Source organism: Ranitomeya variabilis, chromosome 6 (genome assembly GCF_051348905.1).
Source record: "Ranitomeya variabilis isolate aRanVar5 chromosome 6, aRanVar5.hap1, whole genome shotgun sequence".
Taxonomy (NCBI): Eukaryota; Metazoa; Chordata; class Amphibia; order Anura; family Dendrobatidae; genus Ranitomeya; species Ranitomeya variabilis.
In genome coordinates, this window is record NC_135237.1 from 24,779,009 (window position 1) to 24,805,925 (window position 26,917).

The 26,917-nt window shown below is 39.8% G+C and overlaps 1 protein-coding gene across 3 annotated transcripts in view; it reads left to right on the forward strand.

Moving 5' to 3' along the window:
• The window catches only part of DGKB (diacylglycerol kinase beta), a 655,304-nt gene that overhangs the window by 361,782 nt on the left and 266,605 nt on the right, over window positions 1–26,917 (forward strand). For all 3 annotated transcript variants that reach the window (XM_077268080.1, XM_077268081.1, XM_077268082.1), the window contains exon 20: window positions 14,332–14,396. In XM_077268080.1, coding sequence (XP_077124195.1) covers window positions 14,332–14,396 — 65 coding nt within the window. The remainder of the gene's footprint in view (window positions 1–14,331; window positions 14,397–26,917) is intronic.

Sequence of the window (26,917 nt, forward strand, 5' to 3'; positions counted from 1 at the left end):
GAGCTTTGTTTGGAACAGAGAACAAAGCTGAGCTTGAAGAGCGGAATGGCAGACTCTGATATATAGCAGAGCTTTGCTTATAACAGAGTACAATGCAGAGCTAGCACAGCAGTATGACAGAGCTGAGTTTGACAGGAGGTTCTAGGCTTGAGATTGTCATAGGAGGAGAAGAGCAGAAGGATCTGCCTGAGGAACAAGGAGGGTGCAGCACTAAATGTTGGAGCCAGATTAGAAGAGGTAGAAGACACTAATATAATAAATGGCACATGGTAGATGGAGGCTTGTAAAGGGGTCTGAAGTTTCAAGTTAGCATTCTAAGTGAATTTCTACACAATTAGAATAACAGGACTTTTCTTTATATCCAGTATATATAAAGTAGACCTTGGGAAGCAATTCTTGGATCACGGTATTGGCCCCATCCTAGCCACAGGTGGCCTCGGCCATCCACAGACCAATTTTTGCACATTCCTCAGCTATATATAATTTATTGTAATGTAATGGAAGCTAAAAAGAATAATAAGACTGAGCCGTCACTGTGAAAAGTATCGAACAAGAAGAAGCGCATCGAAGGAAATGTCCTGCAATCTTGTGTAATTATTATCGTATCTAATATAAATGAGAAAATGTACGTTTTACATTTGTTCGTAATGAAATATGGCGTGGAGAAGGAATTCAGACCGAGAAGGAATATAGGATAATAAAACGTAGATAATGTCTTAATCACTCTGCATTATTAAACATTAATAGAAAATCATTAATAGCATCTCTGTAACCGTCTCTGTCACTCAGTTCTCGGCCCATGGTGAACGATGCTCTTCTCGGAGACTCTCCCAACATCAGGGAATTTCTAAGGATTTAACTCCTTCATCCCCGTCATCATTGTAATGAGCTGTAATTTCATTCCAAGTCCTAATAACAATCTGTTGTACATAACCCTGCTCGAAGATGGTGCAGACTCAGGATCTAATGCTGTGCTGCAATGGTCGAGAACAGAGATAACTCTGATCCCACACCTATTCAAGGTCTAGAGAAACTGGAAAGGAATGGATTAACCTGCGCTGCCGTCGAAGGATGATGAGAAGAATGGATTCCAAAGATATGTGGTTTAATAGTCAACGTGTTTCGAAAAGTACTCAACTTCTTCATCTGGTCTAAAAGGTCTAAAGAGAGAGAGAATGTCAACCCCATTTCAGATGCAATCATGGGGCGTCCTGCCAGAGAAATAAACTTTATTGGGGTTACTCTCACTCTAGTAAAAGAAAAATTGGGTTTGAGCTTAGAAGTTGAAAGGAATGAAAAAATTCCAAAAGGCAATTCTTTATGTAGATTCAATATAAATGAAAATCTTGGCTCAACCAAGCTTGGACTGGCCCATTGGGGAACTGGTAAATGCCCCGGTAGGCCCCTCTGTAGGAGATGGGCCATCACACCTTTAAGGTGTAAGAAGGAAAGATACAGAAAATAATCCTCTAAGTTCAAAATCCTCAAAGTGAATTGTTTTATTAGGTACCAAGTGTACCATGCTCACCTCACCGCTCACCTCCCCGGTTGCCTCCACTACTCCCTGCCCACTGTCCCGGTCCTCCTTGTATCTGTGCGCTGTGAGCGAGGCCTAGAATCCACTACACATGCCCGAGGCATTACTCGCGGTTGGAAGACCTGGCCTAGAGTGAACAACGGGCAGGTGATGCAATGGGCAATGGAAGCGTCTGGAGAGGTGAGCGGTGAGTATACCTAATTTTTCTAATTTTTTACATATTACATGTATTTCATTCTGGGGTCTGGAGAGACCCCATAATAAGGGCCATTAATTTGTAGAGAATAGCTTGTATGCTTGTTTTGTTGTTTTCCCGGGAAAATCCAGGCAAACAGGCAAGTTTGAATTTTGCCTGATCCGCTCATCTCTAATAGTAATCAATAAAAAGTAGTGGCCAGAGCAAAATCGTGCACTCGTGCATTAGTCTGAGATTATTGCTATTTTTGCAACACAATGTAAAACGCATTAGTGCATCGTTCGAAAGGTCAGCAGAAAACTATAGAATATGTCGTCAGGCAGGAGCCGAATGGTCCCTCTACTCTGTCCATTTTCCAATCTGAAGCGCAAAGTCTGATTTAGTTCATTATTATTCTCATGTTATCTTGTGTCCAGTCGAGACAGAACATTGTACATATGTTTGCTTCATTTTCTGTTAACCCTTCGATTCCGCTTTACAAGCCGACAATGCTGTGCAGTTTGCATGAGGATGAGCAGAAGCAAACCCCAGATCCATATTAGCATTATATTAAAATGTATGCAACATCCAGATGGCAATTATAAGACTGTTATAGTCCTTAAGTACATGGACATATACTTATACGGGGCAATTTTTTTTACTTAAATGTAGAGATGAGTGGAACGATCCACGGAGGATCAAGTTTGAGTGAAATTTCTGGAAATTTGCAGTTTTACACAAATGACAAAAGTGTTAGATTCAATTTGCGTTTTGCAAAAAAAAAACTTGTCCATCATCATTTCACAAACTCCTGTAGCTTCAAAAAAAATGGGCTCATGTTTTTTTATGTTACCACTCAGCTTCCAGATTATGCCATGCGGCTATGACATCCAGCGGATCATCGCACCTTGTACAGTTTTGGTCAGTACCGAGACATAACAGATGAGCGGTTCCCAGTGAAGCTCAGATTGTACGGCAGAGTCATTTTACATCTCTAGAGTCACTGGGTGTCATGATCCAGGCTGAGGTTTGTTTCTCGCTATTCTCTCCCCGGTCTGGTCATGCGGGCATTAACCTTCTTTGCCCCGTTTTGGGATCTGTTTTGCTATTTCAGTCCACGGCTGCCTTCTGGCAGCATCAGATATAGTTCTTGCCCCCGGCTTGAGCGACTGACCACGTTACACCCTGATTTGTCCTCTGCCCATTTACTCTGTTCCCCTACCTTCCCATTCCTGCTTCTCCACTTGTCTTGAGGTGTGCTCCCCATGTTGTGACCTTGGTATCTGACCCAGCTTGTCCTCTGACCTGTTTCTCTGTCTTACGTCTCTGGCATCTCCGCTCCCGACTGGTTCCGACGACTTCTTTGGCTTGTATCTGACCACATGTATTGCTGTTTCCCCTGGTACTGCGTTTTCCGTCCGTTCCTGACCCAGCTTGTCTGACCTCTCTCTCGCCACCTAGTGGCACCTGTGCTGCCGCACTGAAGTTTTACGCCGTGAGTTCTACCTATCTTCCCTCTCAAGCACCCCCTGGGATAGGACGCACAACACTGCGCTGCGGCAGCATTACACTGGGGCTCTCTCCAGTAGAGTGTAAGCTCTTATAGTCAATGGGGTCTTCTCTCTCCTGTAGAATGTAAGCTCTTATGGTCAGTGGGGTCCTCTCTCTCTCTCCTATAGAGTGTAAGCTCTTATGGTCAGCGGGGTCCTCTCTCTCTCCTGTAGAGTGTAAGCTCTTATGGTCAGTGGGGTCTTCTCTCTCCTGTAGAATGTAAGCTCTTATGGTCAGCAGGGTCCTCTCTCTCTCTCCTGTAGAGTGTAAGCTCTTATGGTCAGTGGGGTCCTCTCTCTCCTGTAGAGTGTAAGCTCTTATGGTCAGCGGTTACTTTCTCTCTCCTGTAGAGTGTAAGCTCTTATGGTCAGTGAGGTCTTCTCTCTCCTGTAGAGTGTAAGCTCTTATGGTCAGTGGGGTCCCCTCTCTCTCTCCTGTAGAGTGTAAGATCTTATGGTCAGTGAGGTCCTCTCTCTCCTGTAGAGTGTAAGCTCTTATGGTCAGGGGGGTCCTTTCTCTCCTGTAGAACATAAGCTTTTATGGTGAGTGGGGTCCTCTCTCTCTCTCCCTGTAGAGTGTAAGCTCTTATGGTCAGCGGGGGTCTTCTCTCTCCTGTAGAATGTAAGCTCTTATGGTCAGTGGTGTCCTCTCTCTCTCCTGTAGAGTGTAAGATCTAATGGTCAGTGGGGTCCTTTCTCTCTCTCCTGTAGAGTGCAAGCTCTTATGGTTAGCTGGGTCCTCTCTCTCTCCTGTAGAGTGTAAGCTCTTATGGTCAGTGGGGTCCTCTCTCTACTGTAGAGTGTAAGCTCTTATAGTCAGTGGGGTCCTCTCTCCTGTAGAGTGTAAGCTCTTATAGTCAATGGGGTCTTCTCTCTCCTGTAGAATGTAAGCTCTTATGGTCAGTGGGGTCCTCTCTCTCTCCTGTAGAGTGTAAGCTCTTATGGTCAGTGAGGTCCTCTCTCTCTCTTTTGTAGAGTGTAAGCTCTTTTGGTCAGCGGGGTCCTTTCTCCTGTAGAGTGTAAGCTCTTATGGTCAGTGGGGTCCTCTCTCTCCTGTAGAGTGTAAGCTCTTATGGTCAGTGGGATCCTCTCTCTCCTGTAGAGTGTAAGCTCTTATGATCAGTGGGGTTCTCTCTCCTGTAGAGTGTAAGCTCATATGGTCAGCAGGGTCCTCCCTCTCCTGTAGAGTGTAAGCTCTTATGGTCAGTGCGGTCCTCTCTCTTTCCTGTAGAGTGTAAGCTCTTATGGTCAGTGGGGTCCTCTCTCTCTCCTGTAGAGTGTAAGCTCTTATGGTCAGTGGGGTCCTCTCTCTCCTATAGAGTGTAAGCTCTTATGGTCAGTGGGGTCCTCTCTCTCCTGTAGAGTGTAAGCTCTTATGGTCAGCGGGGTCCTCTCTCTCTCCTGTAGAGTGTAAGCTCTTATGGTCAGTGGAGTCCTCTCTCTCTCCTGTAGAGTGTAAGCTCTTATGGTCAGCTGGGTCCTCTCTCTCCTGTAGAGTGTAAGCTCTTATGGTCAGTGAGGTCCTCTCTCTCTCTTGTAGAGTGTAAGCTCTTATGGTCAGCAGGGTCCTCTCTCTCCTGTAGAGTGTAAGCTCCTATGATCAGTGGGGTCCTCTCTCTCCTGTAGAGTGTAAGCTCCTATGATCAGCGGGGTCCTCTCTCTCTCTCCTGTAGAGTGTAAGCTCCTATGATCAGTGGGGTCCTCTCTCTCTCTCCTGTAGAGTGTAAGCTCTTATGGTCAGTGGGGTCCTCTCTCTCTCCTGTAGAGTGTAAGCTTAAGCTCTTATGGTCAGTGGGGTCCTCTCTCTCCTATAGAGTGTAAGCTCTTATGGTCAGTGGAGTCCTCTCTCTCCTGTAGAGTGTAAGCTCTTATGGTCAGCGGGGTCCTCTCTCCTGTAGAGTGTAAGCTCTTATGGTCAGTGGAGTCCTCTCTCTCTCCTGTAGAGTGTAAGCTCTTATGGTCAGTGGGGTCCTCTCTCTCTCCTGTAGAGTGTAAGCTCTTATAGTCAGTGGGGTCCTCTCTCTCTCCTGTAGAGTGTAAGCTCTGATGGTCAGTGGGGTCCTCTCTCTCCTATAGAGTTTAAGCTCTTATGGTCAGAGGGGTCCTCTCTCTCTCTTGTAGAGTGTAAGCCCTTATGGTCAGCGGGGTCCTCTCTCTCTCCTGTAGAGTGTAAGCTCTTGTGGTCAGTGGGGTCCTCTCTCTCTCCTGTAGAGTGTAAGCTCTTGTGGTCAGTGGGGTCCTCTCTTTCTTCTAGAGTGTAAGCTCTTATGGTCAGTGGGGTCCTCTCTCTCCTGTAGAGTGTAAGCTCTTATGGTCAGCGGGGTCCTCTCTCTCTCCTGTAGAGTGTAAGCTCTTATGGTCAGTGGAGTCCTCTCTCTCTCCTGTAGAGTGTAAGCTCTTATGGTCAGCGGGGTCCTCTCTCTCCTGTAGAGTGTAAGCTCCTATGATCAGTGGGGTCCTCTCTCTCCTGTAGAGTGTAAGCTCCTATGATCAGCGGGGTCCTCTCTCTCTCTCCTGTAGAGTGTAAGCTCCTATGATCAGTGGGGTCCTCTCTCTCTCTCCTGTAGAGTGTAAGCTCTTATGGTCAGTGGGGTCCTCTCTCCTGTAGAGTGTAAGCTTAAGCTCTTATGGTCAGTGGGGTCCTCTCTCTCCTATAGAGTGTAAGCTCTTATGGTCAGTGGGGTCCTCTCTCTCCTGTAGAGTGTAAGCTCTTATGGTCAGCGGGGTCCTCTCTCTCTCCTGTAGAGTGTAAGCTCTTATGGTCAGTGGGGTCCTCTCTCTCTCCTGTAGAGTGTAAGCTCTTATGGTCAGTGTGGTCCTCTCTCTCCTATAGAGTGTAAGCTCTTATGGTCAGCAGTTCCTTTCTCTCTCCTGTAGAATACCAGCTCTTATGGTCAGGGGCGTCCTTTCTCTCCTGTAGAACATAAGCTCTTATGGTGAGTGGGGTCCTCTCTCTCTCTCCCTGTAGAATGTAAGGTCTTATGGTCAGCGGGGGTCCTCTCTCCTGTAGAGTGTCAGCTCTTATGGTCAGCGGGTCCTCTCTATCTCCTGTAGAGTGTAAGCTCTTATGGTCAGTGGGGTCCTCTCTCTCTCCTGTAGAGTGTAAGCTCTTATGGTCAGTGAGGTCCTCTCTCTCTCTTTTGTAGAGTGTAAGCTCTTTTGGTCAGCGGGGTTCTTTCTCCTGTAGAGTGTAAGCTCTTATGGTCAGTGGGGTCCTCTCTCTCCTGTAGAGTGTAAGCTCTTATGGTCAGTGGGATTCTCTCTCTCCTGTAGAGTGTAAGCTCTTATGATCAGTGGGGTTCTCTCTCTCCTGTAGAGTGTAAGCTCATATGGTCAGCAGGGTCCTCCCTCTCCTGTAGAGTGTAAGCTCTTATGGTCAGTGCGGTCCTCTCTCTCTCCTGTAGAGTGTAAGCTCTTATGGTCAGTGGGGTCCTCTCTCTCTCCTGTAGAGTGTAAGCTCTTATGGTCAGTGGGGTCCTCTCTCTCCTATAGAGTGTAAGCTCTTATGGTCAGTGGGGTCCTCTCTCTCCTGTAGAGTATAAGCTCTTATGGTCAGCGGGGTCCTCTCTCTCTCCTGTAGAGTGTAAGCTCTTATGGTCAGTGGAGTCCTCTCTCTCTCCTGTAGAGTGTAAGCTCTTATGGTCAGCGGGGTCCTCTCTCTCCTGTAGAGTGTAAGCTCTTATGGTCAGTGAGGTCCTCTCTCTCTCCTGTAGAGTGTAAGCTCTTATGGTCAGCGGGGTCCTCTCTCTCCTGTAGAGTATAAGCTCCTATGATCAGTGGGGTCCTCTCTCTCCTGTAGAGTGTAAGCTCCTATGATCAGCGGGGTCCTCTCACTCTCTCCTGTAGAGTGTAAGCTCCTATGATCAGTGGGGTCCTCTCTCTCTCTCCTGTAGAGTGTAAGCTCTTATGGTCAGTGGGGTTCTCTCTCTCCTGTAGAGTGTAAGCTCTTATGGTCAGTGGGGTCCTCTCTCTCCTGTAGAGTGTAAGCTCTTATGGTCAGCGGGGTCCTCTCTCTCCTGTAGAGTGTAAGCTCTTATGGTCAGTGGAGTCCTCTCTCTCTCCTGCAGAGTGTAAGCTCTTATGGTCAGTGGGGTCCTCTCTCTCTCCTGTAGAGTGTAAGCTCTTATGGTCAGTGGGGTCCTCTCTCTCTCCTGTAGAGTGTAAGCTCTGATGGTCAGTGGGGTCCTCTCTCTCCTATAGAGTGTAAGCTCTTATGGTCAGCGGAGTCCTCTCTCTCTCCTGTAGAGTGTAAGCTCTTATGGTCAGTGGGGTCCTCTCTCTCTCTTGTAGAGTGTAAGCCCTTATGGTCAGCGGGGTCCTCTCTCTCTCCTGTAGAGTGTAAGCTCTTGTGGTCAGTGGGGTCCTCTCTCTCTCCTGTAGAGTGTAAGCTCTTGTGGTCAGTGGGGTCCTCTCTTTCTTCTAGAGTGTAAGCTCTTATGGTCAGTGGGGTCCTCTCTCTCCTGTAGAGTGTTAGCTCTTATGGTCAGCGGGGTCCTCTCTCTCTCCTGTAGAGTGTAAGCTCTTATGGTCAGTGGAGTCCTCTCTCTCCTATAGAGTGTAAGCTCTTATGGTCAGTGGGGTCCTCTCTCTCCTATAGAGTGTAAGCTCTTATGGTCAGTGGGGTCCTCTCTCTCCTGTAGAGTGTAAGCTCTTATGGTCAGCGGGGTCCTCTCTCTCCTGTAGAGTGTAAGCTCTTATGGTCAGTGAGGTCCTCTCTCTCTCCTGTAGAGTGTAAGCTCTTATGGTCAGTGGGGTCCTCTCTCTCCTGTAGAGTGTAAGCTCCTATGATCAGTGGGGTCCTCTCTCTCCTGTAGAGTGTAAGCTCCTATGATCAGTGGGGTCCTCTCTCTCTCTCCTGTAGAGTGTAAGCTCCTATGATCAGTGGGGTCCTCTCTCTCTCTCCTGTAGAGTGTAAGCTCTTATGGTCAGTGGGGTCCTCTCTCTCCTGTAGAGTGTAAGCTCTTATGGTCAGTGAGGTTCTCTCTCTCCTGTAGAGTGTAAGCTCTTATGATCAGTGGGGTCCTCTCCCTCTCCTGTAGAGTGTAAGCTCTTATGATCAGTGGGGTCCTCTCTCTCCTGTAGAGTGTAAGCTCTTATAGTCAGTGGGGTCCTCTCTCTCCTGTAGAGTGTAAGCTCTTATGGTCAGTGGGGTCCTCTCTCTCTCCTGTAGAGTGTAAGCTCTTATGGTCAGTGGGGTCCTCTCTCTCTCTTGTAGAGTGTAAGCCCTTATGGTCAGCGGGGTCCTCTCTCTCTCCTGTAGAGTGTAAGCTCTTGTGGTCAATGGGGTCCTCTCTCTCTCCTGTAGAGTGTAAGCTCTTGTGGTCAGTGGGGTCCTCTCTCTCCTGTAGAGTGTAAGCTCCTATGATCAGCGGGGTCCTCTCTCTCTCTCCTGTAGAGTGTAAGCTCCTATGATCAGTGGGGTCCTCTCTCTCTCTCCTGTAGAGTGTAAGCTCTTTTGGTCAGTGGGATCCTCTCTCTCCTGTAGAGTGTAAGCTCTTATGATCAGTGGGGTCCTCTCTCTCCTGTAGAGTGTAAGCTCTTATGGTCAGTGGGGTCCTCTCTCTCCTGTAGAGTGTAAGCTCTTATGGTCAGTGGGGTCCTCTCTCTCCTGTAGAGTGTAAGTTCTTATGGTCAGTGAGGTCCTCTCTCTCTCTCTCCTGTAGAGTGTAAGCTCCTATGATCAGTGGGGTCCTCTCTCTCTCTCCTGTAGAGTGTAAGCTCTTATGGTCAGCGGGGTCTTCTCTCTCTCTCCTTTTCCTCATATGTATTTTCTGAGCAATTTCGAGCTTTCCAGTTTTGTGATCCTCTCATTTCTTCTGATATGTGTGCATTTTGGTTTAAAAATTATTTTAACTTTCACAGACTCTCAGTTTCCACACACATTGATGGCTGCAGAGTGAATTTACTGAGAATCTGTCAGTGAGTTAGTTCTGTGGACCTTCTTTTTTGAGCTGCTCTCAGCTGATTTATGACCATATCAAACTTAATCACAACCGAGAAGTCTAGAATGAAAGAGAGAAAAGAGTTATAAATCCTTTTTCTGAACAAGCTGACAAATTAATTCTCAGTTAACTCATTCTGCAACCAAAAACATGCTGGGAAACTGAGAACCCGTAAATACCTGATGGTGCAAAACTTTTAAGGAAACCAAATTGAATAAAAATATTTTTAGTCCAAAGTGACCTTATCCTTTGAGGTTTCCTACTGCAAAAGTAATGGCAACTGAAAAAAAAAACAGCTGCTCAACCGACGGGTGATGTCTAGGGTTGAGCGACTTTTATTTTTATAGGATCGGGTCGGGTTTCACGAAACCCGACTTTCTCAAAAGTCGGGTTGAGTGAAATCGGCCGATCCTATAAAAAAGTCGGGGTCGGCCGAAACGCGAAACCCAATGCAGTGCAATGGGATACTATGGTTCCCAGGGTCTGAAGGAGAGGAAACTCTCCTTCAGGCCCTGGGATCCATATTTAAGTGTAAAATAAATAATTAAAATAAAAAATATTGATATACTCACCCTCTGACGAGCCCTGGTAGTAATCGGCATCTTCCGTTCCTAAGAATGAGCGCGTTCAGGGCCTTAGATGACGTCACGGCTTTGTGATTGATTGCGGCGGCCCACGTGACCGCTCAGCGACCAATCACAAGCCGTGACGTAATTCTCTCAGGTCCTAAATTCCTCATTCTAGGAATTTAGGCCATGAGAATTACGTCACGGCTTGTGATTGGTCGCTGAGAGGTCAGGTGGGCCTCCGCGACCAATCACAAAGCTGTGACGTCATCTAAGGCCCTGAACATGCTCATTCTTAAGAAGAAAGGCTGCCGGAAAGAAGCAGGGCACGTACGAGGGTGAGTATATACCTAATAGGAATATACTCACCCTCGGCTTCTTTCCGGCAGCCTTTCTTCTTAAGAATGAGCGCGTTCAGGGCCTTAAATGACGTCACGGCTTTGTGATTGGTCGCGGCGGCCCACGTGACCGCTCAGCGACCAATCACAAGCCGTGACGTAATTCTCATGGCCTAAATTCCTAGAATGAGGAAGTTAGGGCCTGAGAGAATTATCAATATTTTTTATTTTAATTCTTTATTTTACACTTAAATGTGGATTCCGATACCGAGTTGCGATATCGCAAACATATCGGAACTCGGTATCGGAATTCCGATACCAGATTCAGAAGATCGCCGACCTCATGGCCGACCCCACACAGGGGTCGGGTCGGGTTTCATGAAACCCGACTTTGCCAAAAGTCGGCGACTTCTGAAAATGGTCGACCCGTTTCGCTCAACCCTAGTGATGTCGCATCCACATAATGCAGCACCATATATTCCACCATTGTCACCATTTATTTGACTATTTTGACAATTGTCGATTATTGTGCCATTGACTATTTCTTGACAAGTGATAATTTTTTTTGACCATTGCGAATGTTGTTATGACCATTTTTGTAACATTATGATCATTTTTTGCCCTTTTAAGGTTTTTTTTATTGACAATTGTTATCGTTCATTTTCTTCTTTTGCTCCTTGAGGGTCTTTAACGAAGTGATTTGGCCGTGGTCACAAGTCACGTGGGACTCTGCAGTTGAGCGCACGAGGCACATTACCAGGATGGCGCACAGTTCTTCTTGGTCTTGAAATTTAGAGACTCAACACAGGCAGTGCTCCCCTGTGGTCCCAATTACCAGAGTCAGAGTAGTGGATTCAGGAAACACATCCCGGACCTGGGGAGTTTACAGCCATGGGAGGGAAATAGAAATATTATAAAATATATATATATATGTATATATATGGGGCTGGATGTTATACAATGGGGTGCAATGGGGTCAGATGTTATACACCGGGGGCAATGGGGCCAGATGTTATACACTGGGGGCAATGGGGCCAGATGTTATACACTGGGGGCAATGGGTCTGGATATTATACATCAGGGGAAATGGGGCTGGATGTTATACACCAGGGGTCAATGGGGGCAATGGGGCCAGATGTTATACACCGGGGGGCAATGGGGCCAGTTGTTATACACCGGGGGCAATGGGGCCAGATGTTCTACACCAGCGGCAATGGGGCTGGATGTTATACATCAGGGGCAATGGGGCCAAATGTTATACACCGGGGGCAATGGGGTTGGGTGTTATACACCAGGGCAATGGGGCTGGATGTTATACATCAGGGGCAATGGGGCCAGATGTTATACACCGGGGGTAATGGGGCTGGATGTTATACAATGGGGGCCAATGGGCTGCAGGAAATATCTGAGTTCAGTATGTAAGCCGTGTGATGGTTGCTGGTCCTCCTGAAGGTTCTGCGCTGGCTCGTGCTGCCGCCCTGTATACAGGTCACAGGTTCCTATAAGCTCCTGAAGGTTCTGCACTGGCTCGTGTATACAGGTCACAGGTTCCTATAAGCTCCTGGAGGTTCTGCGCTGGCTCGTGTATACAGGTCACAGGTTCCTATAAGCTCCTGGAGATTCTGCGCTGGCTCGTGTATACAGGTCACAGGTTCCTATAAGCTCCTGGAGGCTCTGCGCTGGCTCGTGTATACAGGTCACAGGTTCCTATAAGCTCCTGGAGGCTCTGCGCTGGCTCGTGTGTACAGGTCACAGGTTCCTATAAGCTCCTGGAGGTTCTGCGCTGGCTCGTGTATACAGGTCACAGGTTCCTATAAGCTCCTGGAGGCTCTGCGCTGGCTCGTGTATACAGGTAACAGGTTCCTATAAGCTCCTGGAGATTCTGCGCTGGCTCGTGTATACAGGTCACAGGTTCCTATAAGCTCCTGGAGGCTCTGCGCTGGCTCGTGTATACAGGTCACAGGTTCCTATAAGCTCCTGGAGGCTCTGCGCTGGCTCGTGTATACAGGTCACAGGTTCCTATAAGCTCCTGGAGGCTCTGCGCTGGCTCGTGTATACAGGTCACAGGTTCCTATAAGCTCCGTCTTCTACATCTTGTACAGATTTTTTTCTTTGCTTCCCTTATGTAACGTTTACAGTATCCTGCAGATGTTTCTTTCTCTTGTTGTTACATTTCTTCATTTTAAAGACTAGGACTCATTATAATGGATTCTATGAAGCAGATAGTTAGTAGGTAACGTATATTCAGCGATGGATCTAAACTCCAGCTGATTGAACCAGCAGCTGTGGGACTTCATTATCTTTTGAAAGGCGGCTCGCCACACCAGCTGGTCCCCATTCGAAGGGCATGACATCATTTTCACTATACTAGTCATAAATGTAACAATTGTGTAGCGACAAAAGTTCTCGCAGCGTGGTCGCTGTTTTTTTTTCTTTCTTTTTTTTTTACAAAATAAAGTAGAGAGAGGCTGAATGAAGCCGACAGACCAAGACAAAGTACAGCAAAAGACGAGCGGACGCTAAAAGTACTAGTGCGCATGGAAACTTAGGATTATCGGAAATACTATTTGTTCTTTACTCTTCTTTTCCTGTACATGCAAAGGCCCTGATTCGTCAAAGCGTTTTCGACATATTTCTGGTGTAAAACACTTTGAAAAGTTGCAAAACTCTTGTGCAACTTGATGTTTCGACTTTTTGAGTTTTCAAAAAAGTTTTGGTCAGTGGGGAAAGCATGGGTGTGGATGGGGTGTGATGAAGCCTGGCCGATAAATTTACTAAAAGTTGTGCCATCACTTATCCTAGAAATGTTACTCCAGCCTAACATTTCTGGACAGGCGCACGCCACTAATAAGCATCTTAATCAGGTTGTCACATCTTATTCCTGCACATTCCTCCTTAAGACTGCCGTGTAAAATGCCAGTTTTAATGAATAGGTGCCCTAAGTGTACAGAAACTCAGAAAAGAAATTGAGGTAGTGGGGAGGAGGGAGATGCAGCTGCAGATGTTGTGTATGATATTGGAGGAGGAGCAGAAATGGGGAGACATCTGTGGAGCTCACAGTGGTGCACAAAACATTATAGGTGTTTGGGCAGTAGGAGACACCAAAGAAAAGACTCATAAAGTATGGGCAGGAAAGTAAAGATGGTTACTGTTACGGGCCTACCTGATCAGGTGGATTTGTAAGCCATAGGTCGGAGTGAGTAGCACGGACCAGAGGCATTGATGCAGCAGAGCTGCGCCAGTTGTGATGTAGCACGGAATTTACCGTAACAGCCATGCACATGACGCTGCCGGATACACAAAGCCTTAGATTACTCCAGCCCCACAGTAATATTCCTCCATGACATTTATTCTCAGGCTCATGATTCTTATTGATACATATGTGTATATTTTGTATATCGTTTTTTTACGGTTCACTTCCACCGTAAGTCTAAGTGGCACTTTAGAGAAATACGGCACAATCCGCATCGAGACTCATTGTCAAAACAACGTTGTCATCGCCTCCGTACAGTGGATAAGCCGAGTCCACATTGTAGATGTCCTTAATAATCTATGTAATTTGCTCACAAATCTCCAGCGCAAAATGTTTCCTGTTTCGGAGACAAGAGTATTAATAACGAATAATGTATGAATGAAAAACTTCCTTTGTCTAGGAAGATACGACCGTGCAGGGAATAGCGTTATGGATTTTTAGTTGCAGTTGACGCTGATGCTTTTGGATGGAGATTTTTCAGGCTATTTGTCTTGAGTAAAAAAGTCTTTCCACCTCAATAGTATCGATGGTTGTCCCATCGCAATTATAGGGTTTAATGGAAGGTGGGATGGGAGCGTTGCGTAAGGCTGGACACCGGTAGATACATCACCGTCTGGCCGCGATTCATAAAACATAAGAGGATCGTGCAGCAGTAGGATATAGGAATGTATCTCAATGATCCCATCCTTGGATTTACGTCCACATTGTCTTCTCCTGTTTACACCTGGACTAAATGTGCAGGTCCATGCACAACAAGAACATTTGACTTTACTTAACCCTTATGTCCAACTCCCTTTTCTCCACCCAACAAGAGTCTAGGAAGACGGGAGACATGAGGTCACACCTAAAGTAGTCATCACATCTGGAAACTCTCCACCTGTATCATGTCCATGCTCTATACATTTGAGTATACCTGGGAAGCAAAAAAGCTCAATAAAAATAAAAAAAACAATGTTCTTGTGTCTTGCAGGATGCATCCATCGCTCACAGATTTCATATGATGCGCGAAAAACATCCCGAAAAGTTCAACAGTAGGTAAGAGGTCCAGGAATTTTTTTTATAAAGTTTCTTATATTCTTATTATTCATTTGTATTTGGTGGAAAAACAACCGTGTGGTGTCCATCCTCCAACTCCAAATTGTGAGCCTAAAGTTCTAGGAATGGTCCCATCTGGTTCTAGAAGTTCCTCTTTTCATGGAAATCTCCAGTCTTCTCATCCTACAAGAACCTTAATTATTCCATTTCCACAGTCACACGAGGACTTGCTTTTCGCAGGACAAGTTGTAGTTGATTTAGTTTATTTTACCATAAAATAAACTTAAAAACAGGAAACAAAGTCTCCATTATTTTTATCCAGATGTTTTTCGGCAGAAGCGTCATTTGCATTATTTTTTTATTTAAAGTGGTCGCATTTTTGTACAAATGTGCTCCAGTCCATTCCCCTCCCTTAAGGTATTTTTATCATCAGAAATTCTTGCATAAATCTTAGCGACATTTATTTTGAAAAGGTAAAAAATATCAACTTTTATTGTTTGCAAAACTCATCAACTCGCTTGCACAATTTTAAAGAATTTGGTGCAAAAAAGAAAGTTGACAAAGAATACAAGACAAAAAAGAATAGCCAAAAAAAAAACAACGCAAGTTACTAATCTGGGCTTTTATCTTTTTATATTAAAATATAAAAAATCTTCTAGTGTTTTGGAAAACAACATAAATATTAATCAGTCTTGGAGGATGCAATGTTGCTTTTGTAATTGAAACTACAGAATCCTGGACTGGACATCTTAAGCTTTCGAGGTCTCGTCAATCGCTGTCCTGAACTTCACCAGTATCAAGATGATTGGTAACAATTATTATCCCAGGAGAATCACTTAAGCCCATGAACTTTGAGCAGTAAGCTCTTGACTAAAGAGTCAACTTAGCAAACTTTGCATAAATCACTAGTACAAGAGAATGTAAGATACTTTGTAATATATAATATCAGAGAAATCTGCTTCTTTCTCCACTTATAAACCACATCTCCTCTCCCTACTTCCTGATCATTCACTTTGAAAAACTGCTAAAATCTGTCCTGCTCAAGACAAGATGGACTGACAGCTCACTGAGGAATCGGATTACAGATCTCTATTAAAGTCCGTAGCGAAGCAGGGAGGAGTGAGAGCAAAGTGAGTGACAGAAATAAAAGCACAGAGACACATGGAGACTATGTTGCATCTTTTATTTAATCTCATAGCTGGATTCACAGCTACACTGCTCAGTATTGCTGTATAATGTCCTCCATGCTGGTGCTGCTGCTGCTACTTTTAAACTTGCACTGCAAAGAGACAGGAGAGCAGGAATCCCACAAGTCTCTGTACTGTAACCACATAACAAATGAGATTAGTGCATAGTGCCATAATGGGTGTGAACTATTTTGCATCTTTTATTTCATCTATGGCTGGATTCACAGCTACACTGCTCAGTACTGCTGTATAATGTCCTCCATTCTGCTGCTGCTTTTAAACTTGCTCTACAAAGAAACTTGAGAGCAGGAATTCCACAAGTCTCTGTACTGTAACCACATAACAGATGAGACTAGTGCATAGTGCCATGATGGGTGTAGACTATGTTGCATCTTTTATTTCATCTCATAGCTGGATTCACAGCTACACTGCTCAGTACTAATGTATAATGTCCTCCATTCTGCTGCTGCTTTTAAACTTGCTCTACAAAGAGACTTGAGAGCTGGAATCCCACAAGTCTCTGTACCGTATTGTCCACATAACCAAATAACAGACAAGACTAGTGCACAGTACCATGATGGGTGAGGAAAGTCACTAATGCTCACTAACCTCTGACATGAATTTGTTAGTTATTGTCCATGTGTGGTCTGTTGGGCCCACTGACCGAAAATGCACTCGTCTGAATATCGTATTTAAAAACTCTAAAAATAATAGAAAAAAAGTGTAGTTGTATAATATTGACGAATAAGACGCGATCATTCTTAATATATTTCTCTCATTTAATTTAAACTGAACGCGCCGTACTCTCTAATTAGAGAATAAATAATCAGGGTATAATCACTGTAACAGGCCCGGGTCTGATCCGAGGGGGAGAAATGTGTAAAAGCAGCAGGGAGCTGATGTGAAACAACTTTAAGAACTGGAATGTAAATTAATCTAAAATCAATAAAACGTTTTTTTTTCTTTTATTATTTATCTGAAAGCAAAGAGGAAAAAGCCATTTAATCTGTTAAACTTGTGTGACAAAGTGTAAAGTGAGTATTACTGAAAAATAGACGGCGTGTTAATTGAAATGTAGAAAAATGTAATGAAAACATTCTAATTATTGCAAGAAACTTCTACTACTAACATATCTGTATTGTGAACAAAGCATTTACCGACACAGTATGCAGCTCTGGGAAAAATGAAGAGACCGCTGCAAAATGTTCAGTTTGTCTGATTTTTCTCTTTATATTTTTGAGTAAAATGTAAATTGTTCTTTTATTCTATAAACTACGGACAACATGTCTCTGAAGTTCCAAGAAATACATTTTTTATTTATTTTCTGAAAATGAGAAATGGTCAAAATAACAAAAAAATGCATTACATGTAGACCTCAAATAATGCAAGAAAACAAGTTCATAATCATTAAGAAACAACAATACTAATGTTATAACTCAGGAGGAGTTCAGGAATCAATATTTTGTGGAATAACCAAGACTGGGCCAAGAAATATCTTAAGACTGACTTTTCAAAGGTTTATGGACTAATGAAATGAGAGAGACTCTTGATGGGCCAGATGGACGGGCCGGAGGCTGGATCAGTAAAGGGCAGAGAGCTCCACTCCGACTCAGACGCCAGCAAGGTGGAGGTGGGGGACTGGTATGGGCTGGGATCATCAAAGATGAACTTGTGGGACCTTTTCAGGTTGAGGATGGAGTGAAGCTCAACTCCCAGACCTACTGCCAGTTTCTGGAAGACAACTTCTTCAAGCAGTGGTACAGGAAGAAGTCGGTATCGTTCAGGAAAAACATGATTTTCATGCAGGACAATGCTCCATCACATGCCTCCAACTACTCCACAGCGTGGCTGGCCAGTAAAGGTCTCAAAGAAGAAAAAATAATAATATGGCCCCCTTGTTCACCTGATCTGAACCCCATAGAGAACATGTGGTCCCTCATAAAATGTGAGATCTACAGGGAGGGAAAACAGTCCACCTCTCGGAGCAGTGTCTGGAGGCTGTGGTGGCTGCTGCACGCAATGTTCATCGTAAACAGATCAAGCAACTGACAGAATCTATGGATGGAGGCTGCCGAGTGTCATCATAAAGAAAGGTGGCTATATTGGCCACTAATTTTTTTTGGTTTAGTTTTTGCATGCCAGAAATGTTTATTTCTAAATTTTGTGCAGTGATATTGGTTTACCTGGTGAAAATAAACAAGTGAGATGGGAATATATTTGGTTTTTATTAAGTTGCCTAATAATTCTGCACAGTAATAGTTACCTGCACAAACAGATATCCTCCTAAGATGGCCAAATCTAAAAAAAACCCCACTCCAACTTCCAAAAATATTAAGCTTTGATATTTGAGTCTTTTGGGTTGATTGAGAACATAGTTGTTGATCAATAATAAAAATAATCCTCTAAAATACAACTTGCCTAATAATTCTGCACACAGTGTATTATAGCAGTTATATTCTTGTACATAGGAGCAGTATTATAGTAGTTATATTCTTGTACATAGGAGCAGTATTATAGTAGTTATATTCCTGTACATAGGAGGCAGTATTATAGTAGTTATATTCTTGTATATAGGGAGCAGTATTATAGTAGTTATATTCCTGTACATAGGGGCAGTATTATAGTAGTTATATTCTTGTACATAGGAGCAGTATTATAGTAGTTATATTCTTGTACATAGGAAGCAGTATTATAGTAGATATATTCTTGTACATAGGAGCAGTATTATAGTAGTTATATTCCTGTACATAGGAGGCAGTATTATAGTAGTTATATTCTTGTATATAGGGAGCAGTATTATAGTAGTTATATTCTTGTACATAGGAGCAGTATTATAGTAGTTATATTCTTGTACATAGGGGGCAGTATTATAGTAATTATATTCTTGTACATAGGAGCAGTATTATAGTAGTTATATTCTTGTACATAGGAGCAGTATTATAGTAGTTATATTCTTGTACATAGGAGGCAGTATTATAGTAGTTATATTCTTGTACATAGGAGCAGTATTATAGTAGTTATATTCTTGTACATAGGAGCAGTATTATAGTAGTTATATTCTGTACATAGGGGGCAGTATTATAGTAGTTATATTCTTGTACATAGGGACAGTATTATAGTAGTTATACTGTTGTACATAGGAGCAGTATTATAGTAGTTATATTCTTGTACATAGGAGCAGCATTATAGTAGTTATATTCTTGTACATAGGGACAGTATTATAGTAGTTATATTCTTGTACATAGGTGCAGTATTATAGTAGTTATATTCTTGTACATAGGAGCAATATTATAGTAGTTATATTCTTGTACATAGGGGCAGTATTATAGTAGTTATATTCTTGTACATAGGTGCAGTATTATAGTAGTTATATTCTTGTACATAGGAGCAGTATTATAGTAGTTATATTCTTGTACATAGGGACAGTATTGTAGTAGTTATACTCTTGTACATAGGAGCAGTATTATAGTAGTTATATTCTTGTACATAGGAGCAGCATTATAGTAGTTATATTCTTGTACATAGGGACAGTATTATAGTAGTTATACTGTTGTACATAGGAGCAGTATTATAGTAGTTATATTCTTGTACATAGGAGCAGCATTATAGTAGTTATATTCTTGTACATAGGGACAGTATTATAGTAGTTATATTCTTGTACATAGGTGCAGTATTATAGTAGTTATATTCTTGTACATAGGAGCAATATTATAGTAGTTATATTCTTGTACATAGGGGCAGTATTATAGCAGTTATATTCTTGTACATAGGTGCAGTATTATAGTAGTTATATTCTTGTACATAGGAGCAGTATTATAGTAGTTATATTCTTGTACATAGGGGCAGTATTATAGTAGTTATATTCTTGTATATAGGGAGCAGCATTATAGTAGTTATATTCTTGTACATAGGGGCAGTATTATAGTAGTTATATTCTTGTACATAGGAGCAGTATTATAGTAGTTATATTCTTGTACATAGGGGCAGTATTATAGTAATTATATTCTTGTACATAGGAGCAGTATTATAGTAGTTATATTCTTGTACATAGGAGCAGTATTATAGTAGTTATATTCTTGTACATAGGAGCAGTATTATAGTAGTTATATTCTTGTACATAGGGGGCAGTATTATAGTAATTATATTCTTGTACATAGGAGAAGTATTATAGTAGTTATATTCTTGTACATAGGAGCAGTATTATAGTAGTTATATTCTTGTACATAGGAGCAGCATTATAGTAGTTATATTCTTGTACATAGGGGCAGTATTATAGTAGTTATATTCTTGTACATAGGAGCAGTATTATAGTAGTTATATTCTTGTACATAGGGGCAGTATTATAGTAATTATATTCTTGTACATAGGAGCAGTATTATAGTAGTTATATTCTTGTACATAGGAGCAGTATTATAGTAGTTATATTCTTGTACATAGGAGCAGTATTATAGTAGTTATATTCTTGTACATAGGGGGCAGTATTATAGTAATTATATTCTTGTACATAGGAGAAGTATTATAGTAGTTATATTCTTGTACATAGGAGCAGTATTATAGTAGTTATATTCTTGTACATAGGAGAAGTATTATAGTAGTTATATTATTGTATATAGGGGCAGTATTATAGTAGTTATATTCTTGTACATAGGGGGCAGTATTATAGTAGTTATATTCTTGTACATAGGGACAGTATTATAGTAGTTATACTCTTGTACATAGGAGCAGTATTATAGTAGTTATATTCTTGTACATAGGAGCAGCATTATAGTAGTTATATTCTTGTACATAGGGACAGTATTATAGTAGTTATACTCTTGTACATAGGAGCAGTATTATAGTAGTTATATTCTTGTACATAGGAGCAGCATTATAGTAGTTATATTCTTGTACATAGGGACAGTATTATAGTAGTTATATTCTTGTACATAGGTGCAGTATTATAGTAGTTATATTCTTGTACATAGGAGCAATATTATAGTAGTTATATTCTTGTACATAGGGGCAGTATTATAGTAGTTATATTCTTGTACATAGGTGCAGTATTATAGTAGTTATATTCTTGTACATAGGAGCAGTATTATAGTAGTTATATTCTTGTACATAGGGGCAGTATTATAGTAGTTATATTCTTGTATATAGGGAGCAGTATTATAGTAGTTATATTCCTGTACATAGGGGCAGTATTATAGTAGTTATATTCTTGTACATAGGAGCCGCATTATAGTAGTTATATTCTTGTATATAGGGAGCAGTATTACAGTAGTTATATTCCTGTACATAGGGTCAGTATTATAGTAGTTATATTCTTGTACATAGGGAGCAGTATTATAGTAGTTATATTCTTGTACATAGGAGCAGTATTATAGTAGTTATATTCTTGTACATAGGAGCAGTATTATAGTAGTTATATTCTTGTACATAGGAGCAGCATTATAGTAGTTATATTCTTGTACATAGGGGCAGTATTATAGTAGTTATATTCTTGTATATAGGGAGCAGTATTATAGTAGTTATATTCCTGTACATAGGGACAGTATTATAGTAGTTATATTCTTGTACATAGGTGCAGTATTATAGTAGTTATATTCTTGTACATAGGAGCAGTATTATAGTAGTTATATTCCTGCACATAGGAGCATCATTATAGTAGTTATATTCTTGTACATAGGGGCAGTATTATAGTAGTTATATTCCTGCACATAGGTGCAGTATTATAGTAGTTATATTCTTGTACATCGGAGCAGTAATATAGTAGTTATTTTCTTGTACATAGGAGCAGTATTATAGTAGTTATATTCTTGTACATAGGAGCAGTATTATAGTAGTTATATTCTTGTACATAGGAGCAGTATTATAGTAGTTATATTCTTGTACATAGGGGGCAGTATTATAGTAATTATATTCTTGTACATAGGAGAAGTATTATAGTAGTTATATTCTTGTACATAGGAGCAGTATTATAGTAGTTATATTCTTGTACATAGGAGAAGTATTATAGTAGTTATATTATTGTATATAGGGGCAGTATTATAGTAGTTATATTCTTGTACATAGGGGGCAGTATTATAGTAGTTATATTCTTGTACATAGGGACAGTATTATAGTAGTTATACTCTTGTACATAGGAGCAGTATTATAGTAGTTATATTCTTGTACATAGGAGCAGCATTATAGTAGTTATATTCTTGTACATAGGGACAGTATTATAGTAGTTATACTCTTGTACATAGGAGCAGTATTATAGTAGTTATATTCTTGTACATAGGAGCAGCATTATAGTAGTTATATTCTTGTACATAGGGACAGTATTATAGTAGTTATATTCTTGTACATAGGTGCAGTATTATAGTAGTTATATTCTTGTACATAGGAGCAATATTATAGTAGTTATATTCTTGTACATAGGGGCAGTATTATAGTAGTTATATTCTTGTACATAGGTGCAGTATTATAGTAGTTATATTCTTGTACATAGGAGCAGTATTATAGTAGTTATATTCTTGTACATAGGGGCAGTATTATAGTAGTTATATTCTTGTATATAGGGAGCAGTATTATAGTAGTTATATTCCTGTACATAGGGGCAGTATTATAGTAGTTATATTCTTGTACATAGGAGCCGCATTATAGTAGTTATATTCTTGTATATAGGGAGCAGTATTACAGTAGTTATATTCCTGTACATAGGGTCAGTATTATAGTAGTTATATTCTTGTACATAGGGAGCAGTATTATAGTAGTTATATTCTTGTACATAGGAGCAGTATTATAGTAGTTATATTCTTGTACATAGGAGCAGTATTATAGTAGTTATATTCTTGTACATAGGAGCAGCATTATAGTAGTTATATTCTTGTACATAGGGGCAGTATTATAGTAGTTATATTCTTGTATATAGGGAGCAGTATTATAGTAGTTATATTCCTGTACATAGGGACAGTATTATAGTAGTTATATTCTTGTACATAGGTGCAGTATTATAGTAGTTATATTCTTGTACATAGGAGCAGTATTATAGTAGTTATATTCCTGCACATAGGAGCATCATTATAGTAGTTATATTCTTGTACATAGGGGCAGTATTATAGTAGTTATATTCCTGCACATAGGTGCAGTATTATAGTAGTTATATTCTTGTACATCGGAGCAGTAATATAGTAGTTATTTTCTTGTACATAGGAGCAGTATTATAGTAGTTATATTCTTGTACATAGGAGCAGTATTATAGTAGTTATATTCTTGTACATAGGAGCAGTATTATAGTAGTTATATTCTTGTACATAGGAGCAGTATTATAGTAGTTATATTCTTGTACATAGGAGCAGTATTATAGTAGTTATATTCTTGTACATAGGAGCAGTATTATAGTAGTTATATTCTTGTACATAGGAGCAGTATTATAGTAGTTATATTCTTGTACATAGGAGCAGCATTATAGTAGTTATATTCTTGTACATGGGGACAGTATTATAGTAGTTATATTCTTGTACATAGGTGCAGAATTATAGTAGTTATATTCTTGTACATAGGAGTAATATTATAGTAGTTATATTCTTGTACATAGGGGCAGTATTATAGTAGTTATATTCTTGTACATAGGAGCAGCATTATAGTAGTTATATTCTTGTACATAGGGGCAGTATTATAGTAGTTATATTCCTGCACATAGGAGCAGCATTATAGTAGTTATATTCTTGTACATAGGGGCAGTATTATAGTAGTTATATTCCTGCACATAGGTGCAGTATTATAGTAGTTATATTCTTGTACATAGGAGCAGTATTATAGTAGTTATTTTCTTGTACATAGGAGCAGTATTATAGTAGTTATATTCTTGTACATAGGGGCAGTATTATAGTAGTTATATTCTTGTACATAGGAGCAGTATTATAGTAGTTAGATTCTTGTACATAGGGGGCAGTATTATAGTAGTTATATTCCTGTACATAGGTGCAGTATTATAGTAGTTATATTCTTGTACATAGGGGGCAGTATTATAGTAGTTATATTCTTGTACATAGGAGCAGCATTATAGTAGTTTTATTCTTGTACATAGGTGCAGTATTATAGTAGTTATATTCTTGTACATAGGGGCAGTATTATAGTAGTTATATTCTTGTACATAGGAGCAGCATTATAGTAGTTATATTCTTGTACATAGGGACAGTATTATAGTAGTTATATTCTTGTACATAGGTGCAGAATTATAGTAGTTATATTCTTGTACATAGGAGTAATATTATAGTAGTTATATTCTTGTACATAGGGGCAGTATTATAGTAGTTATATTCTTGTACATAGGAGCAGTATTATAGTAGTTATATTCTTGTACATAGGGGCAGTATTATAGTAGTTATATTCTTGTATATAGGGAGCAGTATTATAGTAGTTATATTCCTGTACATAGGGGCAGTATTATAGTAGTTATATTCTTGTACATAGGAGCAGCATTATAGTAGTTATATTCTTGTATATAGGGAGCAGTATTATAGTAGTTATATTCCTGTACATAGGGGCAGTATTATAGTAGTTATATTCTTGTACATAGGAGCAGTATTATAGTAGTTATATTCTTGTACCTTGTACATAGGAGCAGTATTATAGTAGTTATATTCTTGTACATAGGTGCAGTATTATAGTAGTTATATTCTTGTACATAGGAGCAATATTATAGTAGTTATATTCTTGTACATAGAGCCAGTATTATAGTAGTTATATTCCCTTACATAGGGGCAGTATTATAGTAGGTATATTCTTGTACATAGGGAGCAGTATTATAGTAGTTATATTCTTGTACATAGGTGCAGTGTTATAGTAGTTATATTCTTGTACATAGGTGCAGTATTATAGTAGTTATATTCTTGTACATAGGAGCAGCATTATAGTAGTTATATTCTTGTACATAGGGGCAGTATTATAGTAGTTATATTCCTGCACATAGGAGCAGCATTATAGTAGTTATATTCTTGTACATAGGGGCAGTATTATAGTAGTTATATTCCTGCACATAGGTGCAGTATTATAGTAGTTATATTCTTGTACATAGGAGCAGTATTATAGTAGTTATTTTCTTGTACATAGGAGCAGTATTATAGTAGTTATATTCTTGTACATAGGGGCAGTATTATAGTAGTTATATTCTTGTACATAGGAGCAGTATTATAGTAGTTAGATTCTTGTATGTAGGGGCAGTATTATAGTAGTTATATTCTTGTACATAGGGGCAGTATTATAGTAGTTATACTCTTGTACATAGGGCCAGTATTATAGTAGTTATATTCTTGTACATAGGAGCAGTATTATAGTAGTTATATTCTTGTACATAGGAGCAGTATTATAGTAGTTATATTCTTGTACATAGGAGTAGTATTATAGTAGTTATATTCTTGTACATAGGGGCAGTATTATAGTAGTTATATTCTTGTACATAGGAGCAGTATTATAGTAGTTATATTCTTGTACATAGGGGCAGTATTATAGTAGTTATTTTCTTGTATATAGGAGCAGTATTATAGTAGTTATATTCTTGTACATAGGAGCAGTATTATAGTAGTTATATTCTTGTACATAGGGGAAGTATTATAATAGTTATATTCTTGTACATATGAGCAGTATTATAGTAGTTATATTCTTGTACATAGGGAGCAGTATTATAGTAGTTATATTCTTGTACATAGGGAGCAGTATTATAGTAGTTATATTCTTGTACATAATGAGCAGTATTATAGTAGATATATTCTTGTACATGGGAGCAGTATTATAGTAGTTATATTCTTGTACATAGGGGAAGTATTATAATAGTTATATTCTTGTACATATGAGCAGTATTATAGTAGTTATATTCTTGTACATAGGGAGCAGTATTATAGTAGTTATATTCTTGTACATAGGGAGCAGTATTATAGTAGTTATATTCTTGTACATAGGAGCAGTATTATAGTAGTTATATTCTTGTACATAGGAGCAGTATTATTGTAGTTATATTCTTGTACATAGGGGCAGTATTATAGTAGTTATATTCTTGTACATAGGGAGCAGTATTATAGTAGTTATATTCTTGTACATAGGGAGCAGTATTATTGTAGTTATATTCTTGTACATAGGAGCAGTATTATAGTAGTTATATTCTTGTACATAGGAGCAGTATTATAGTAGTTATATTCTTGTACATAGGAGTAGTATTATAGTAGTTATATTCTTGTACATAGGGGCAGTATTATAGTAGTTATATTACTGTACATAGGAGCAGTATTATAGTAGTTATATTCTTGTACATAGGAGCAGTATTATAGTAGTTATATTCTTGTACATAGGGGCAGTATTATAGTAGTTATATTCTTGTATATATGAGCAGTATTATAGTAGTTATATTCTTGTACATAGGGACAGTATTATAGTAGTTATAGTCTTGTACATAGGAGCAGTATTATAGTAGTTATATTCTTGTACATAGGGGCAGTATTATAGTAGTTATATTCTTGTACATAGGGCCAGTATTATAGTAGTTATATTCTTGTACATAGGAGCAGTATTATAGTAGTTATATTCTTGTACATAGGAGCAGTATTATAGTAGTTATATTCTTGTACATAGGAGTAGTATTATAGTAGTTATATTCTTGTACATAGGGGCAGTATTATAGTAGTTATATTCTTGTACGTAGGGGCAGTATTATAGTAGTTATATTCTTGTACATAGGGGCAGTATTATAGTAGTTATATTCTTGTTCATAGGGCCAGTATTATAGTAGTTATATTCTTGTACATAGGAGCAGTATTATAGTAGTTATATTCTTGTACATAGGAGCAGTATTATAGTAGTTATATTCTTGTACATAGGAGTAGTATTATAGTAGTTATATTCTTGTACATAGGGGCAGTATTATAGTAGTTATATTCTTGTATATATGAGCAGTATTATAGTAGTTATATTCTTGTACATAGGAGCAGTATTACAGTAGTTATAGTCTTGTACATAGGAGCAGTATTATAGTAGTTATATTCTTGTACATAGGAGCAGTATTATAGTAGTTATATTCTTGTACATAAGAGCAGTATTATAGTAGTTATTTTCTTGTATATAGGAGCAGTATTATAGTAGTTATATTCTTATACATAGTAGCAGTATTATAGTAGTTATACTCTTGTACATAGGGCCAGTATTATAGTAGTTATATTCTTGTACATAGGAGCAGTATTATAGTAGTTATATTCTTGTACATAGGAGCAGTATTATAGTAGTTATATTCTTGTACATAGGAGTAGTATTATAGTAGTTATATTCTTGTACATAGGGGCAGTATTATAGTAGTTATATTCTTGTACATAGGAGCAG